General features: G+C 42.3%; 1 protein-coding gene across 5 annotated transcripts in view; it reads right to left on the bottom strand.

The window, feature by feature from the left end:
- Cpeb1 (cytoplasmic polyadenylation element binding protein 1) overlaps nucleotides 1-17,545 on the bottom strand; it is a 103,136-nt gene extending 85,591 nt beyond the window's left edge. For 2 of the 5 annotated variants that reach the window (XM_085841596.1, XM_085841598.1), the window contains exon 1: nucleotides 17,320-17,543. In XM_085841596.1, coding sequence (XP_085697722.1) covers nucleotides 17,320-17,448 — 129 coding nt within the window. In that variant the 5' untranslated portion in view covers nucleotides 17,449-17,543. Of the gene's footprint in view, nucleotides 1-17,319 lie in introns of all 5 variants that reach the window. The other 3 variants (XM_029479982.2, XM_085841597.1, XM_021166888.3) reach the window with 3 other exon arrangements.
- Nucleotides 17,546-17,841: the final 296 nt, after the last annotated feature.

Here is a 17,841-nt window from a genome sequence, read left to right as displayed (position 1 = left end):
AATTTGCACATGTAAGGCTATATACTTCACTGCTTTATTATCATTAATTAATTGTCCTTGATCTATAGGCAACACCTCAAGGGTTAAACGTGAGACAAAGATCTAATTACAAGAAAGTTTGAAAGTTAGGACAAAGAACTAAGATCTGATCACGTCATAAATAACCATAAGCTACAACATGCTGTAAACATATTCTGTCCTCTAACCCCCATGACTTTGGATGGAGAATGTATTTGGAAGCTGGAGAAAGGAAGGGGTCTAGGGAATAACACAGAAAGCAGAAAGGCATTATATCAAAAGTGTTCCAGAGTGGCAGAGTATTAGGTACAGAATAAAGGAGACTGGAAAGGCCTCATACACCAGGTTAAGTACTTAGCAGTATCTTTATATCAGAGCTTACCAAAAAATTTAAAGCCCCCTTTAACAATGCAAAACAAGAAAACCCTAATTTTTTGTTTATTACAGTATAATAGCTATAATAATATCAGCCCATGGAAGGAGTTACAGAGACAAAGTTTGGAGCTGAGACAAAAGGATGGACCATCTAGAGACTGCCATATCCAGGGATCCATCCCATAATCAGCCTCCAAACGCTACACCATTGCATACACTAGCAAGATTGTGCTGATAGGACCCTGATATAGCTGTCTCTAGTGAGACAATGCCGGGGCCTAGGAAACACAGAAGTGGATGCTCACAGTCAGCTATTGGATGGATCACAGGGCCCCCAATGGAGGAGCTAGAGAAAGTACCCAAGGAGCTAAAGGGATCTGCAACCCTATAGGTGGAACAACAATATGAACTAACCAGTACCCCGGAGCTCTTGACTCTAGCTGCATATGTATCAAAAGATGGCCTAGTTGGCCATCACTGGAAAGAGAGGCCCATTGGACTTGCAAACTTTATATGCCCCAGTACAGGGGAATGCCAGGGCCAAAAGAATGGGAGTGGGTGGGTAGGGGAGTGGGGGGGGGGGGTATGGGGGACTTTTGGGATAGCACTGGAAATGTAAATGAGGAAAATACCTAATAAAAAAAAAGAAAAAAAAATCAGGATCTTGGCCATATCTGAAGGCAGGACAATGATCAACTGTAAGTCTTTATAGAGTGGCAGCAGTTGCAGAAGAGATGAAGACAACGAGAAAAGCATGACAATAGTTAGGAGACACATACAGACTTGGGGAAGCCTTCTGAGAGAAATTCATTCTTCACGAGGGAGGTATAGAATGCTTATTCTTTCAAAAAAAAATCTAATTTTAAGAATCTATCCAGCCGAGTTCAATTCCCAGCAACAACATGGTGGCTCACAACCATCTGTAACGGGATCCAACGTCCTCTTCTGGTGTGTCTGAAGAACATGACAGTGTACTGAGTACTCATATACATACAATAAATAAATTTTTTTTAAAAAAGAAAGAATCTATCCAGCCACTTTGCCTCACTCCTAATACCATTAGGAAGATGCATCATATTCCTGAACTGGACAAATATTACCTGGCATGCCTTCCTCCTTCTCTTACGTACCAAAATTAGAGATCTTGTTTAGGGTGACTGTGTAATTGGAATAAAAATAAGCAAAGCGTTCAATTTACACCTCAAATAGTTTAACTTAGCAGTAAGTAGCAATGTTTGGCATGAATAACCACACTTGGGGGTGGGGTTAGTAAACCAGCACTGTTAGACGGAGAACAGTCCTAACACTTTTCTTATATGTCCACTACACATAAAAGTACAATACTATGACATGTGTGGGGGGGTCTGAATTAATACACATGTAGTACTTACCACAGTGCGTGGCACCTAATTATGTGCTGAGCAAATTAATACTATCAGTACTACTATTATTACACCATGAGTCAGAGCAATTATAAGAATCTTTGAAGAAAGGATTTATGTGCTCATTAAATGAGAAAAATATATTTAAAAGCTAACGCAACTATTTTCTGATCCCAGGCCCTTCTCTTTCCTAATCATTTGACTTTACAAGCTTAATTAAAATACTTAAGATATCATACAACTATCTAAAACATTAATCTATCATAGAATAGACTGACTTTTTTAAACACACCAATTAAAAGAATTCATTATTTCTCATTTTCAAAATTAAAATTATCTACTCCTATAGTAGCAGTGACTTTATACAGTCTATCTCAGTGGTTCTCAGCGTGGGTTGTAACCCTTTGGGACCATGTGTCAAATATCTGGCATATCAGATATTTATCATAAGAGTAGCAAAACTATAGTTATGAAACAGCAACAAAATAATTTTAGGTTGGGGTAACCACAACATGAGGAACTGCACTGAAAGGTTACATCGTTAGGAAGGTTGAGAACCATCGGTCTTCAACTTTAGCAGCATAGAGCTGGATTCAGACCAATACTTTACCATAACAAAATGTTTTCTTAATCTTCTATTGCCTAATAATGTCTATTGGTTTGGTGTATTCTGCCATAAAATAGATTACCAACAAGCTTTCTTGTTTTGTTTTGTTTTTACCTCAAGTCTTATTGTGGACAAAATAACATGCTTTTATATGAATCAAAAACTTAGTATAGCTGGACAGTGGTGGTGCACTTGAGAGACAGAGGCAAGTGAGTTCAAGGCCAGCCTGGTCTTCAACGCCTGTTCCAAGACAGTCAGGGCCATTATACAGTGAAGCCCTGTCTCAAAGAAAAGAAAGAAAAATCATAAAATTGTGTATGTATATGGTAAAAAAAAATATTTAGAACTGCTTTATTGGAAACCCATGGCATTGGCTTCAGAGAGTATCCGTCCTAGGCCGAGCATATGGCAATCATTCCTCAGGTCAAACCTTGGCTAGGTGACATTCATTCTCATAAAGGACCACAGTACTACTACCGCCTCTCGTCTTCACTCAATACGCTTGAACTGAAGAACACAACTCCACACTAGAGATGCCGTCCAGGGACTTACTGTGAACCCCTCACAGACACGTAAAAAGCTAGCAAAGAAACTTAAGCCTGGGCCAGGTGCATCCTCACACTTGGAAAGCAGAAGCAGGCAGGTCTCTGTTAGTGTGAGGCCAGCCTGGTCAAAATGAAAGAAAGAAAAAAAATAAATAAATTCAAGTTATTCTGAAAGATACAGTTTATGTCTCCAAATGAGAATTTTTTAAAGATTTATTTATTATATGTACTGTATTATATGACACTGTAGCTGTCTTCAGGCACACCAGAAGAGGGCATCAGATCTCATTACAGATGGTTGTGAGCCACCATGTGGTTCTGGGATTTGAACTCAGAACCTTCGGAAGAGCAGTCGATGCTCTTAACCGCTGAGAGAATTTTAAACCAAAGTCCATGAATTAGAATTTAGGAAGCCTTCTAAAAAAAAAAAAAACTGTATTTATGCTTTTTTCCCTGAGAATCCATTTAATTGGTTTCTTTTTAGTTAAAATCATTGGTCTTGTACATTCAAACCTTTAAAAAAAAATACTGTCAAAGTAAAAGAAAATAATCTACTTAGAGGCCTCCCAAGAACAGTATACTGTACTGTACTTTGGCAATTTGCCTTAGACTTATACTAAATATACAGTTGAACATTTAAATTCAAGATTTGAATATACTTTTTATTGCAATTTTAAATAACCATACACAAATCATTTAGGGATGATAAATTAGAAACATGTTTTTCTTGCAAAATAATGCAAACCTAGCTATATTTCTAAGGTTGCTTTAAATCTTCATCAGGAAACTGGGAAGGCTTAGTTCAAGGCCATCCTGTTACGTGATAAAACTGTCTCAAAAAGAAAGAAAAACAACAACAAAGGGAACTATGCAGAGAGAAAAGGTAAAGTAGGAGGGTATGTGGAGAAATAGGCTTAATACTATACATGTGTGTGTATATATATATATATATATATGTGTGTGTGTGTGTATGTATGTATATGTATACATATATAGTTTTTGTATATATTATATATCTTGGATACTATTCATACACATGTATATATGAAACTGAAAAAGAGAGAGAGAGGGAGAGAGAAGGGAAAGAACAGGGTAGTCCTGCCAAGGTCTTTTTAAAAAATGTAGTAGTCTCTGCAAATGGATGGATCTGGAGGATATCATCCTAAGTGAGGTAACCCAATCACAAAAGAACACACATAGTATGCACTCACTGATCAGTGAATATTAGCCCAGAAGCTCAGAATACCCAAGATACAATTCACAAAACACATGAAACTCAAGAAGAAGGAAGACCATAGTGTGGAACTTCAGTCCTTCTTAGAAGGGGGAACAAAATACCCATGGAAGGAGTTGCAGAGACAAAGTTCAGAGCAGAGACTGAAGGGATGACCATCCAGAGACTGCCCCACCTGGGGATCCATCCCATAAACAACTACCAAACCCAGACACTATTGCAGATGCCAACAAGGGCTTGCGGACAGGAGCCTGATAAAGCTGTCTCCTGAGAGGCTATGCCAGTGCCTGACAAATACAGAAGTGGATGCTCACAGTCATCCATTGGACTGAGCACAGGGTCCCCAATGAAGGAGCTAGAGAAAGGACCCAAGGAGCTGAAGGGGTTTACAGCCCCATAGGAGGAACAACAATATGGACTAAACAGTACCCCCAGAGTTCCCTGGGACTAAACCACCAGCCAGCGAAAACAAATGGTGGGACTCATGGCTCTAGCTGCATATGTAGGAGAGGATGGCCGAGTCAGTCATCAATGAGAGGAGATGCCCTTGGTCCTGTGAAGGTTCTGTGCCCCATCATAGGGGAATGCCAAGGCCAGGAAGCAAGAGTGGGTGGGTTGGGGAGCAGGGGAAGGGGGGAGGGGAAACTAGGAAAGGGGATGACATTTGAAATGTAAATAAAGAAAATATCTAATTAAAAAAAAAAGAAAAAGTAGTCTCTGAAAAAAATATAATGAATAAAATTTTATTTTGGTACATATAAAATTAGTAATACTATTTTAGTTAATAATAACTAATCATTTTAACCAAAAAAAAAAAAGAAATTTCACACAGCTCAATATTTCATGAATACTGAAAAACTGCTGGTAAGAAATTGAGATCACAGAATAGATAAAACAGCTCGTGTCTCAGAAGAATTCATTTAATGGAATGAGTAGATTCAGTAAGGCCAGTGGAAAACAAAATACTCCAGAAAGTAATAATCAGTCTCAAATGGTTTCACAACTAAAACTTCTAAGTTAGGGAAAACTGAATATGAAGAGTTTCAATATGCAGACATTTAAAAAACATAAAACAAAGTGGCAGAGGATATAAAACACAGTATATTCAAGGAGAGCAATGTTCCAACAAGAAATAAAGGCTACCCTATAAGAAAGAGAATAGAATATATTAACCATCCAAGAGACAGTTGACCACTCTTCTTCATGACCTTCCATCATTTCTACTATGGCTCTTTCTCTTTATTGCTGTGTGTGCAAGGCTCTTCTACCTTAATCCTCCTCAATCCACTGCCCATTTTGTCTGCTTCATGATTGTCTTAGTCAGGGTTTCTATTCCTGCACAAACATCATGACCAAGAAGCAAGTTGGGGCGGAAAGGGTTTATTCAGCTTACACTTCCATGCTGCTGTTCATCACTAAAGGAAGTCAGGAGTGGAACTCAAGCAGGTCAGGAAACAGGAGCTGATGCAGAGGCCATGGAGGGATGTCCTTTACTGGCTTGCTTCCCCTGGCTTGCTCAGCCTGCTGTCTTATAGAACCCAAGACTACCAGCCCAGAGATGGCACCACCCACAAGGGGCCTTTCCCCCTTGATCACTAATTAAGAAAATGCCCCACAGCTGGATCTCATGGAAGCATTTCCTCACCTGAAGCTCCTTTCTCTGTGATAACCCAGCGGTGTCGAGTTGACACACAACCAGCCAGTACAGTGACCAACCAGTATTTATCTCTGGTTCATTCCTTCAATCTATAACACGGTCAACATGCCGTCCCAAAATACTTGACACTATATAGCTCCTAAATCAATGATTTCATAGTTGCTAAAGCCAACCAAATCTTTCTTGGCTTTGTGGGTGGGGGTGGGGAACCTCAGCCACTCTACTGAATTCAGGAAACACTTCCTCCTGCCTCGTCCTCCTTTGGTTATTTTTATGTATCTATAGGGTACATATACCTACCAATCACCCAGTCTTAATTCTGTTGTCAGTCTGAGGAGGAGACAGAACAGTATCCAGAAAATAGTAAGGAAATCATTTAAAGATTTTCGGTTTTAGATTGTGTTAGTGCATGTGTTTATGTGATATATATATATATATATATATATATATATATGCATACACACACACACATACACACACATGTACATGAATGCTGCTGCTCATGGAGGCCAGAAATTTTCAGATCCACCAGAGCTGGAGTTACATGCAGTTGTGAGCTGGGAACTGAACTTGGTTCCTCTAAAAGAGCAGAGTAACTGCTGAGCCATTTTCCTAGGCCCAGAATGGAATATTTAATACCAAAATTGATCAAAAATAGTTGACAGCACATGATCACTGTAACTATAGCTTTTGTCCACAAATAACTAGTCACTATTCACTGCAAGCATCACTAACTCTACAATTTGATAAACTGTAAGGCTGCTCACAGCCTGAATCTATACCTCTGCAGCAGTACCCAACATTAAGATCTGCTATATTTTCAAGCTCTCAATCTAGATACCATATGATAGCTAGATCCACATTATACTCTGTCGTCGGTACTTTGGGCAATTTAAAAATACTTGCATAAACAGTAATAGCTTCTTATGCTTTAGAAATAGGATATTCACACACTAACTGTCTTCGGGCAAAACTCAATGACTACTCAGAATTTAGATTTTAAGTTTTGATCACAGAGAATTCCTCAAACGAAACTCCAAGGCTCCAGAGCTATGTCAGAATTGTTTCCCAAACTCCTCTCCTCTCCAAGTGTTCTGCAAACTGCCTGATGTAGAAAGAAGGGAAAAGGAATCTGAAGTTTGGGACCTCAATTTTAATCCTAGAGCTCTATAAACTTCAACCAAGATTTTCAATTTAGCTAAGCATACCTTTTCATTCATGATAATGACAGTCTCAAAAAATCATTGTTGTTAAAAGATACTGAAGGCCCTAGACAACCGGTCATCTAGGTTCTTCTATTCATTCTGACATAACTTTTACTATTATCTTTTCCTCTACTACCAAAGAAATGAGTTCTATTAAAGAACAGTTTTGACATCCTACACCCTTGGGATCTCTTGATAATTATTATTTCAGTTACTTATCTTTTCAGTGAACAGGATCAACTCTCTTCAAATTTTAGACTGTTCCTTAGACCCACGCTCCCCTCTGGTAGTCTTCTTCTAGCTTCTCTGTACAGAAATCTATTTCCTCTAACTCCCACACCCTTGCTTCTCTCTTTAATCCTTGAGGTTAAACATCAGATGGTGCTAGAGTGGTAGTTGATGTTTACATCCTGATGCTCAAGCAAAGAGAGACTGTGTCTGTTTGAACCAATGACACACTTCCTCCAATAAGGTCACACATCCTAATCCTTCTCAAATAGTGCCACTCCCTGGTAACTAAGCATTCTTCTATATGAGCATATAAGGACCATTCTTATTCACACCACCACAGGTAGAATGCTCTTTGCTTAGTTCACTGTGCTGTATAAAAACCAATGAGCAATTCTTGACAAGATATTTTCTTTCTGCATGTACGTTCCTATCAATACACCTTTGAAAAATACAAATAAGAAAATATCCTATACAGGACTACATTTCACTCTCAGAATTCTTTACACCTCTAACATTCCTACAGATGGATCTTAAGAGCTCTGATACAGACATAGCCTATCTATAAGTATGTTCTCATTAAAACTTTGCTATACCATTGCTGAAGTAATTAAACTATGTTAATTTGGGGAAATTTTTTCTTTCATTTTTAATTAACATTGTAAAGTACTCCTGAAACTGGAGTTGGAGTTGTTAGCCATCATGTAGGAGCTGAGAACCAAACCTGAGTTCTCTGCAAGAGCAACAAATGGTCTTAACTGCTAAGCCATCTCTCCAGACCTACCCCAACTTTTAGAGTTAACTTAATAGAAGCTAGCTACATTTTATCTACTTCCCTATAATCTGTTGACATGTATTGTTTTGTATTATATCACAGTCACCAAATCAGACACTATTGTGGATGCCAAGAAGTGCTTGCTGACAGGAGCCGGATATAGTTGTCTCCTGAGAGGCTCTGCCAGAGCCTGACAAATACAGAGGAAGATGCTTACAGCCAACCATTGGACTGAGCATGGGGTCCCCAATGGAGGAGTTAGGAAAAGGACTAAAGGAGCTAAAGGGGTTTGCAACCCCATAGGAAAAACATCAATATCAACCAACCAGACCCCACCCCCACCTCAGAGCTCCCAGGGATTAAACCACCAACCAAAGAATACACATGGAGGAACCCACGGCTCCAGCCACATATGTAGCAGAGGATGACCTTGTCGAGTATCAATGGGAGGAGAGGTCCTTGGTCCTATAAAGGCTCGATGCCCCAGTGTAAGGGACTGCCAGGGTCAGGAAGCAGGAGTGGGTGGGTTGGTGAGCAGGGGGAGAGAGGAGGGGATAGGAGGACAACCCTTGAGAGGCGATTCTCCCTCTACTGTGTGGGTATCAGGGATTAAGCTCAGGTCATCTGGCTTAATGTCAAGGGCTCTCTACCTGCTAAGCTGTCTTCCATGCCTCACTGTTGACTATTTTTATGCATATCCTTTTATAGTCAGATGTACTTGTTTCTTCTGTATATTCCTTTGTCTTAAGGTGGTACACTTTTGCTCTCCACCAGCCAAGCAAGATGCCCAAAGGAAAGAAGGCCAAGGGGAAGAAGGTGGCCCTGGCCCCTGCCATTGTCAAGAAACAGGAAGCCGAGGCAGAGGCAGGCGGATTTCTGAGTTCGAGGCTAGCCTGGTCTACAAAGTGAGTTCCAGGACAGCCAGGGCTACACAGAGAAACCCTGTCTCGAAAAACCAAAAAAAAAAAAAAGAAACAGGAAGCCAAAAGTCAGTCCTTTGTTTGAGAAAAGGCCCAAGAACTTCAGCATTGGGCAGGACATCCAGCCCAAAAGAGATCTAACACGTTTCATCAAATGGCCCTGCTATATCAGGCTGCAGCTGCAAAGAGCCATCCTCTCTATAAGTGACTCAAAGTACCTCCTGCCATTAACAAGTTCACCCAGGCCCTGGACGGGCAAACAGCTACTCAGCTGCTTAAGCTTGCCCACAAGTACAGGTCAGAGACAAAGCAAGAGAAACAAAAGCTACTGGCCCATGCTGAGAAGAAAGATACTGTCCCAACTAAGAGTCTACCTGTCCTCCATGCAGGGGTCACTACAGTCACCACCTTGGTGGAGAACAAGAAGGCTCAGCTGGTGGTGATTGCCCGTGGGTAGACCCCATTGAGCTGGTGTCCTGCCTGCCCAGTCGAAAGATGGGGGTGCCCTATTGCATTATCAAGGGAAAGGTCAGGCTGGGGTGCCTGGTCCATAGGAAGACATGTACCAGTGATGCCTTCACATAGGTTAACTCAGAAGACAAGGATGCTCTGGCTAAGCTGGTGGAAGCTATTGGGACCAATTATAAAGACAGATATGACGAGATCTGTCACCACTGGGGAGGCAACGTCCTGGGTCCTAAGTCTGTGGCTTGCATTGCCAAGCTGAAAAAGGCAAAGGCTAAAAAACTCGCCACTAAATTGGGTTAAATGTACACTGTTTCAGTACATAAATGTAATTATAAATTTTTTAAAAAGATGGTACACTTTTGTATTAAAATTTTAGTGATATTGTACTACTTCCCCCAAAATAACCTTCCTCTCAGCCTGTTTTGGAAGTCTTTAATTTTTTAAATACCTACTACCCATGTTATTTCTGTCTATTTTTGCTTTTACTTACAATATAGCAGATACCCTGTTTACATGCTTATGTTCCCATCAGACTAGTGACTTCCTGAAAGCTGGGAATTTATTTAATCCCACAGTGGCCCTTGACATAGATGAGAAAGAAGGAAAATACTGGTAATTTTTGGATTCCCAGGGGCCACATTACACCGTTCATGGTTTCTCTTTTTTGTTTATGTGTAATGGTTTTTAATCCAAATTTAAAAAACCAAATTCTGCTATGACTGAGTGACTAAGCTTTGACAGTACAGACAGAAAGACTGATGACTAAACTGTTTTTTTTTTTTTAATCTTGAGAGGGTGAAAACAGCAAAGATTCATGAAAATGGCTTTCATCCAGAACAATCCACTAAAGACCAAGAAGCAGGGAGATATGACTAGGAAGCAAGAGTAACACTAGTGGGACCGTGTACCATGAAAGTGACAGGTATAAACATGCAACAACAGCTGCGAAGGACGGTGAGAAACACAGATTGATAATACTCATGCAAGGTAATGCACAAGAAATAGAAGCATGTAAGAGCCACAGAGAACACACAGCATGTGATTATAGCAAGTCTTTAAGTTCTAGAAACTAAAAGTTCCTAAAGGGAAGTCTCCATCATTTTCAATAATGTACTTCCCTAGCCTCTTTCTGTAACAAGTCTAGTGTGTTAGAAAACAGTAATAGCCAAACACAGTTCTTGCGTGTACAGTGGCACTAGAGCAGCAGTTCTCAACCTGTGGGCTGTCTTTCACAGGCAGGGGTCACCAAAGACCCCAGAAATATCAGATATTTACATTACAATTAAAAACAACAGCAAAATTACCGTTGTGAAGTAGCAATGAAAAGGTTATGTTAGAGGTCATCACAGCATGAGGAGCTGTATTAAAGGGTTGGAGCAGGAGGCTGGGACCCACTACACTAGAGTCTCAAATTTAGTTGGAAAAAAATGTAGACTAGTTGGGAAAAGGAACAGAATTATATTAGCTCTACTAGAAGAGCAAAGGAAATAAACTAATTCTGTTTTAGGCTTGGAAACTGGAAACACAACTCAGTTGGTAATATGCTTGCTACATAAGCATGAGAACCTGGGCTCAAATCCACAAGACCCACAAAAAAGTGTGGCATGGCAGCATGTTCCTGTAATCACAGAAAAAGGGGGCTCAGACAACTGAAACCCTGCAGCCCCTAGTCAGCTAGCCTAGCTGAACTGGCGAGGTCCAGGTTCAGTGGCCTATAAAATAAGATGAAAAGTGATTAAAGAAGACACCAGAGGTGGACGTCTAATACACACACTCGTACACACACACACACACACACACAAAATCAGACACACACAGACACATAAAACCTGCTACATTTAACATCCATCAGAAAGACCGATGCCTAGATCTTGAGAATAAACAGCAGTAAACAGCCTAAAACTTGGTCACACAGACAAATGGGTACAGCTATGGAAGACCATTGCCCCCTACACAGATGAACATGTCTGAGCTAACAGGCTGAACCATGGGGAGTTCATCACCAAGATGAAAAAAATAAAAATGGAAGCCTGTAATCACCAGGACCAATGGGTCAGAAAAAAGTAGGAAGCATTAATTGTAGTAATTAAGTAGAAATTTTAAAATAAAATCAACATAGCAGAGGGTCAAGGTGTAAGAATTCTGGAAGGAATACAGAGTCTGAAAATGGGTTCCAGTTCTAGCTATACAGCCAATTGCTGCATAAAATTAAAAACAATCATTTCATTCTAAGACCTTTTCCTTTCTCCATTAAAATATTAAGAAATTATAAACTGGGCTTGGTGTCAACTCCAAATTATACCTGGGAGGCAGGTCTCAAAACATGTTTTGAGCTTTAAAACACTTTCAAGATTATAGCAATAATAATAATAATAATAATATCCACCTCAGGAGAAAGGGCCAACTCAGAAGACAGATGGTGTTAGAGCCCCCAAACCAAGAACACAAACTAAAATGCAGGATGCACAGGTGTAATAGCTTCAAGTGTTGTAACAAAAGACACACATGCCTTCATTCACACATGCCTGCCCAGCAAGGTCATTACTCTCCTTCAAACAGGAAGGCTATTTTCACAACCTTAGCAAAGGAGATAGCGGGCAGCTGTGCTAAATCCATCTAGATAGTATCATACCAGTGTATCATGCTGGTGAATAATAGAGAGGCCAATAACACCAATAGTCAAGTGACTCCTAATACCAACAGGGAACCCAGCTTTAGTACACAAATCAATCTTTAGACCTAACCTTCTGGGGATTCTCCAATTACCTCAAGGGAAGGTGGCAAAAAAAATGCCTTAAAAACAAAAATCCGAGTGTTAACTCACTACTAAGAGCTACTCGAGGCTAGAAATGGCTAAATCACTAAGAGCATTTGCTGTTCTTACAGAGAACCTACATTCAGGTCTCAATGCCCCGTCAGAGACTCACAGCCATGCATGGACACACATATGGAGCATATACATACATTCAGGAAAAAACAAAAATCATGAGCAAAAAAGTTTTAAAGGGCTATTCAACCCATAAAGAAATACTCGAAGAGGTGAAGTTGAATTCAAAGGTAACCCATACCCAAGTGTTCATCTAAACCTGTCAAGAACACTGTCACCCTATTTCTTAAAACACATCAAATAGTAAGGAAATAATGCAATCTCTGACACAAAGAATTGGAACTTATGTCTATAATGTCATTTTAAAATTAATGTGAATACCAACTTCTCGTGAAAAGTCAAATACCTTCCTATAAAACTGTAAGAGGGCTGGCTCTGTGGATAAAAGCATTTGTCACCAAGCCTGACACCTATGTTAAAGCCAGGAATCTAGGGGCTGGTGAGATGACTCAATGGCTAAAAGTACTGGCTGCTCTTCCAGAGGTCCTAAGCTCCCAGAAACCACATGGTGGTTCACAACCATCTATAAAGGGATCTGATGCCCTGTAGGTGTACATTCAGACAGAGCACTCATACATTTAAAAACAAAACAAAACAAAACAAGACAAAAACGGGGTGGGGGGATAGAAGTCAGTAAGAAAAAAACAAAAACAAATAAAGTAGGAACCTACATGGTGGGAGGAGAAAACTGATTTCCCCCAAGTTGTCCTCCACCACCCACATACACACAAAGTAAATGTAAAAATATGAAATATCACATTTATTATGTATCTTTTAGGTCAATCTTTTCAGCCTGTTACAGAAAGTAAGAAATTCCTAATAGCTGGTGTCCTGTCTTCAGCATAAAACCTCTCAGCCTCGGGATCTGTGTTTACAGACGATGGGACTCTTTCATAAGCAGCTCTGAACTGAAACACTGCAAACCACAGCAATGTTTCAACAGGGGAAAATAAAGGGAATTTCCAAAGCTGCAGTGTGGGGAGCAAAAGAAGTGGAGTAGCATCCAAGGACTTAATGAACACTGAAAGGGTGCAATCAATACTTCTTGGTTTTAAGTCAAACAATAGGTGAGAGCCCAAACTTATTTATGTAACTGCCTCACCCTAAGCTCTACATACAACCCCACTTCTACTCCTTTGTCCCTGGAGCTTTGGGCCAAACTTTACCCAAAGTCAGATCAGTTTAGATTAGGAAAAGCAGATGTTCAGTAGCTCAGCTCTTCCAACACTGAAAAATCATTTTTTTGCTTGATCCTAATTCTTTTAATATCTCCACTACTAGCTACTGAAAACAGAAGTCTAATACAGTAGTACATGGGTTGGTTAGATATTGCTGCCCAACTTTAAGTAGAACTACAAGTTCACTAATGAATTTGCCCTTTAAATGGATAGGATTTTAGGTCAATTATCTAAGGGAACACATACCAGTGAATTAAACTTACACACAACACTTAGCAATAAAGCAGACACTAGAAAGAAAGAACTTTTGTGCAGATGCCCCAGACTCATCCACTGCTCTCTAGGCTTCCCTAATTTGCCAATACTGAACTCAGATCTGATTTTCTTAGCTGCTACAAAATGTTAGAGAGACTAAAGTCAGGTGACATTTTGAAGTTCTTATCTTTAGCAAAACTTTCCAGGCAATGGGTAAAGAATCTACCTGGTTTGTATCAGAGTTTGTGTTCTCACATAAAAATCCACTTGCCAAAGGTTTTGAATATACTCATTACTACTTTACAGCCTTAAGAGTAAAATACAGAAGTAAGTGTTCCTTCTATCACCTTTCAACCTCTCAATAGATTAGATATGACTAGATAGAATGCTGATACTAAGATTCTAAGCCTTGCCCAGAATTAAAGACCCAGCCCCTCATTACTAGGTCAGGGTCCTTTTGTGCCCTGGGAGATTAGTCTTTAGGATTTTACAACTTGGTGTACATACACCAAAAAAACAAAAAAAACAAAAAACAAAAAACAAAAACAAAACAAAACAACAAAAAGAGAACTCAACAACAACAGGAAAAAATAAATTTAAAAACCCAGCCCAGCTCAGCCCAATCTCAGCTTTTTTACTCAGGAGACTGCTATAGGTGTGTTGGGAGTTCAAGCCTAAGGGTAAGGAGATCCTGCAGAGAGGGAGCAGAGAGGGGGAGGGAGAGAATAGGCAGGAAGAAAGGCACGCACTTTGAACAGTCTAACTTTTCATGGAAATGCAGGAGACATCACTAGAGGCATTTGGCAAGGACAGGTGATAAGACTATGCACCATTCTACTTTCATCAGTCTTAGAACGATTATCTATAATTGCAGGGCTGTCAATGTGGCTCAGCAGGATCCTAAGCCCCAGGATCTTATGCTGAAAGGACAGAACTGACTCCTGCAAGTTGTTCTCCCAATATGCAATTATTAAAAATATAATAAAACTTAAAGACAATTATTTCAAATCTGTCTTGTCTGAGAAAAAAATTATTAAAATTTTATCTCTACTGAAAATATAAGTTTTCTTTACAGTAGGTTGGGAGGGTCAGCACACAGTGGGAGGAGTCTTTCTTCAGACCTCTGGCTATCAGGACCAACTGCTCTGACCCACACCATGGAATAGTACACACAGCACATTCCTTCCAGGCACTAATGCTCAGAAAACCTATCCTGAATTCTACAGCAAGAGGAGATTCCTATCTCTACAGACAACTTTAAAAATAGGACCAGCCCATAAAACCCCTTCTCGACATCATCCATCACCAATAACCTTTTGATCCTTGACATGACAAGGCACACAACATGTAACAGATTGGGATAAAGCAACAAAAAGACCCAGGATCTGATTCCATCACTTAATAGCTTTTTGAATGGGTATGTGAGCCTCAACTTCAAACTAGTCTTCAGGTTGAATCCAACATTAAAGATGTTGTATTTAATCCAAACTGTTTAAGTTTTTATTGCTGTACTTATAAGCCAGAGATTCTTCAAAATGGGGAGGTATCAAAGGTCCATCAACTCTGGGCATGAAGTTTTCAGTAATCAATTAATGAACACTTCCTTTAGAGCAGCACATACATATACACTATACATATACACTATACATATACACTATACATATACACTATACATATACACTATAGGTCGATGGTTACTACTCTTCCCTCTTTTTCAACTCATTTAGTTTGCATTGGTATAATTTAGGTTTATAAACCACTTAAAGGTTTTTAGGGGTTTTTTGTTTTGTTTTGTTTTTTGGGTTTGGTTTGGTTGGTTTTTTGTTTTTGTTTTTGTTTTGAGTCGATTGAACCAGATACAAATACTTCTCAAAACAGCCATTATCAATAGCTCCTTGTTAACAAGTTTGGTGCAATGCTTAGAATCATACAACTTCATCTTCCTCCTCCACTTTCTGGTTTATGAACACTTAAAGTGTGCCACAGCACTGCAATTGCCTATACTGAAAGGACTCCAGAACCATTCCTAACTGCGAATGTCCCCAGGTTCATTAAATGTCTGTGTCAGCTCTCTTAACTCCTTTCTGCTCTACAGGCTGACACAGCCTCCCTTCCACGCTGGGGGGGGGGGGGGGTGGGTTCTGCCAGGGAAGCTGTCTATAAAACAATCATTGGGAGGGGAGCAAGTGTTTTTATACTACAAAGCTGCCTTACCTCTACACTTGTCAACTTTCGTTAAACAGAGCAGGCAGTGCCAAATGACTCAAATTTAGAGAACTGTGAGAAGTGAGAGGGTGGGACATGGTAAACGCTACAGAAAATGCCCCGTGAGTTCCAGGCAAGCTCTTACAAGAAAGGGTAAACGATAAGTGGTGAATCTTGAACACTACTGTCCTTAGGGGCTAACAGGCTACAGCCCCAGTGTACTTTCAAAGTCAGCGGTCCATTCCTTTCTACATACAGGGAAAACAACCACCAGCTTGTATTTCTTGTTTTGCTTTGCCTGTTGTATTTTTCTGTTGTTTTTTAAAAAAAGAAAATCTTGTGTCCTTACACTCAAAAAGAGCATGCGAAAGTGGAAACTCTCCTCATCAAAGTCTCCACTGGTACACGTGGCCCGAATCACCTAAGAGGTGACCTGGAGAAAGCTGGTACACGCGTGCCTTTCCAGAGCACTAAACTCGACCCACTTCCCGTGGCCCCAGCAAATGACGCAGCCCAGCAGTTTACCCAGGTGCCAGAAGAGAGTGGGGAGGCAGCCCGGTAGCCAGGGAGACCAAAGGAAGCAGTTGCCAGAGAAAAGCGTTCATCAGAGTCGGGCCTGGAGGCCGCGGTGGGGGATGGGGCGGCCTGAGGCTGGCAGCCCCAGGCTATTCCAGGTCTCGGGTGCTTCCGACATTTCCACATGCTTAATTCTATCTGAGGGCAGGGTAGAGTCAGCCTGCAAGGCACAAAGTGCCACTACAGAGCACGGTGCTAACTAACGTCTGCGAGGCTGCATAGGACCCTGGAGCCCAGGTGCTCCGTGCTTTCTGGTGTTGCGGGCCACTTGCAGGAACCGTGGCCTTGCAGAGCCCCCTGGAAATGAGGCTCGCCACCGTGAGAGGCTGGAACCGCACAGCAACCCACACGGGTGGCCCGCGCTGCCCACCGAGGACGCTCTTTGCTGACCTGGGTGCCCCTGCCTAGGCATGGGCCTCCCCCCCCCACCCCCCACCCCGTGGCGTCTAGGCCCCAGTGAAGCAGCCTTGTCAGCCCTACCCACCCAGCGTCCAGCCTCCGCTCCCCCAAACCTGAGGTCAGAGCTGGAGGCCACGCGAGCCCATCTGCAACCCGACACACCCCCGAGTTTGGGCACCTGGCCTTGCTGGCTGAGAAACGCTGAGCGACACCCTCGAGGCCACATGAGTGCGTCCCGCCAGGCCGCCCGAGTAAGACGGACGCCGCCGAGGACTAGCTGGCTTCCCGCCTGCGCCCCCTCGCGGGCTGCTCGACTCCTCCTCCCCTCCGGGCCCGCGCCCCCCAGCCCCGCGAGGCTCCCGGGGACAGCCCTCGAAGCCCGGTCACACGCACGTGCGACCTCACCTGGCCCGGTCCACCCTCGGGGCTAGGGCTCCCGGAGCAATCGAACGTGTGAAGCCACGTGACTTCCCCGGGCTCGGAAAGCGCGCGGCCCGCACGAGGGGCCCGAGACCTCGGCTTTAAAGGAGCCATGTCGGCGCCGTCGTGGCGCGCCTCCCCCAGCGCCGCCCCAGCCTGAAGGGGTCTCCGCGGCTCGCTGCTGCGCCGCCCGCGGCGAGCCGCCAGCCCCTGCCTCCTGCGGGACGCCAAGGCGACTCTCGGAGAGAGAGAGGGAAGGAAAGAGAGAGACGGGAGCCGCGGACGCCGCCGGCCGGCCGGCCTCTCGGGCTCTCCCGTGCGACGGCTGCGGGAGGAGGAAGTGTTGTGGGCGCCCGGGCGCCCGTCCGCGCGGCCGGCTCCCGTCTGGACATATGTTCGAGGCCACCGGGAGTTGTGCAAGTGCAGCTCCGAGGCCCCGGCGGCCGCCCCCGGAGGGCCGCGGCGCCTTTAAGCCCAAAGGCCTGAGTCACGAGGAAGCTCCCTGCC

Source organism: Mus caroli, unplaced genomic scaffold, assembly GCF_978045245.1.
Source record: "Mus caroli unplaced genomic scaffold, Mus_caroli_1 scaffold_8, whole genome shotgun sequence".
Taxonomy (NCBI): Eukaryota; Metazoa; Chordata; class Mammalia; order Rodentia; family Muridae; genus Mus; species Mus caroli.
This window is presented reverse-complemented; position numbering and strand designations above follow the sequence as displayed.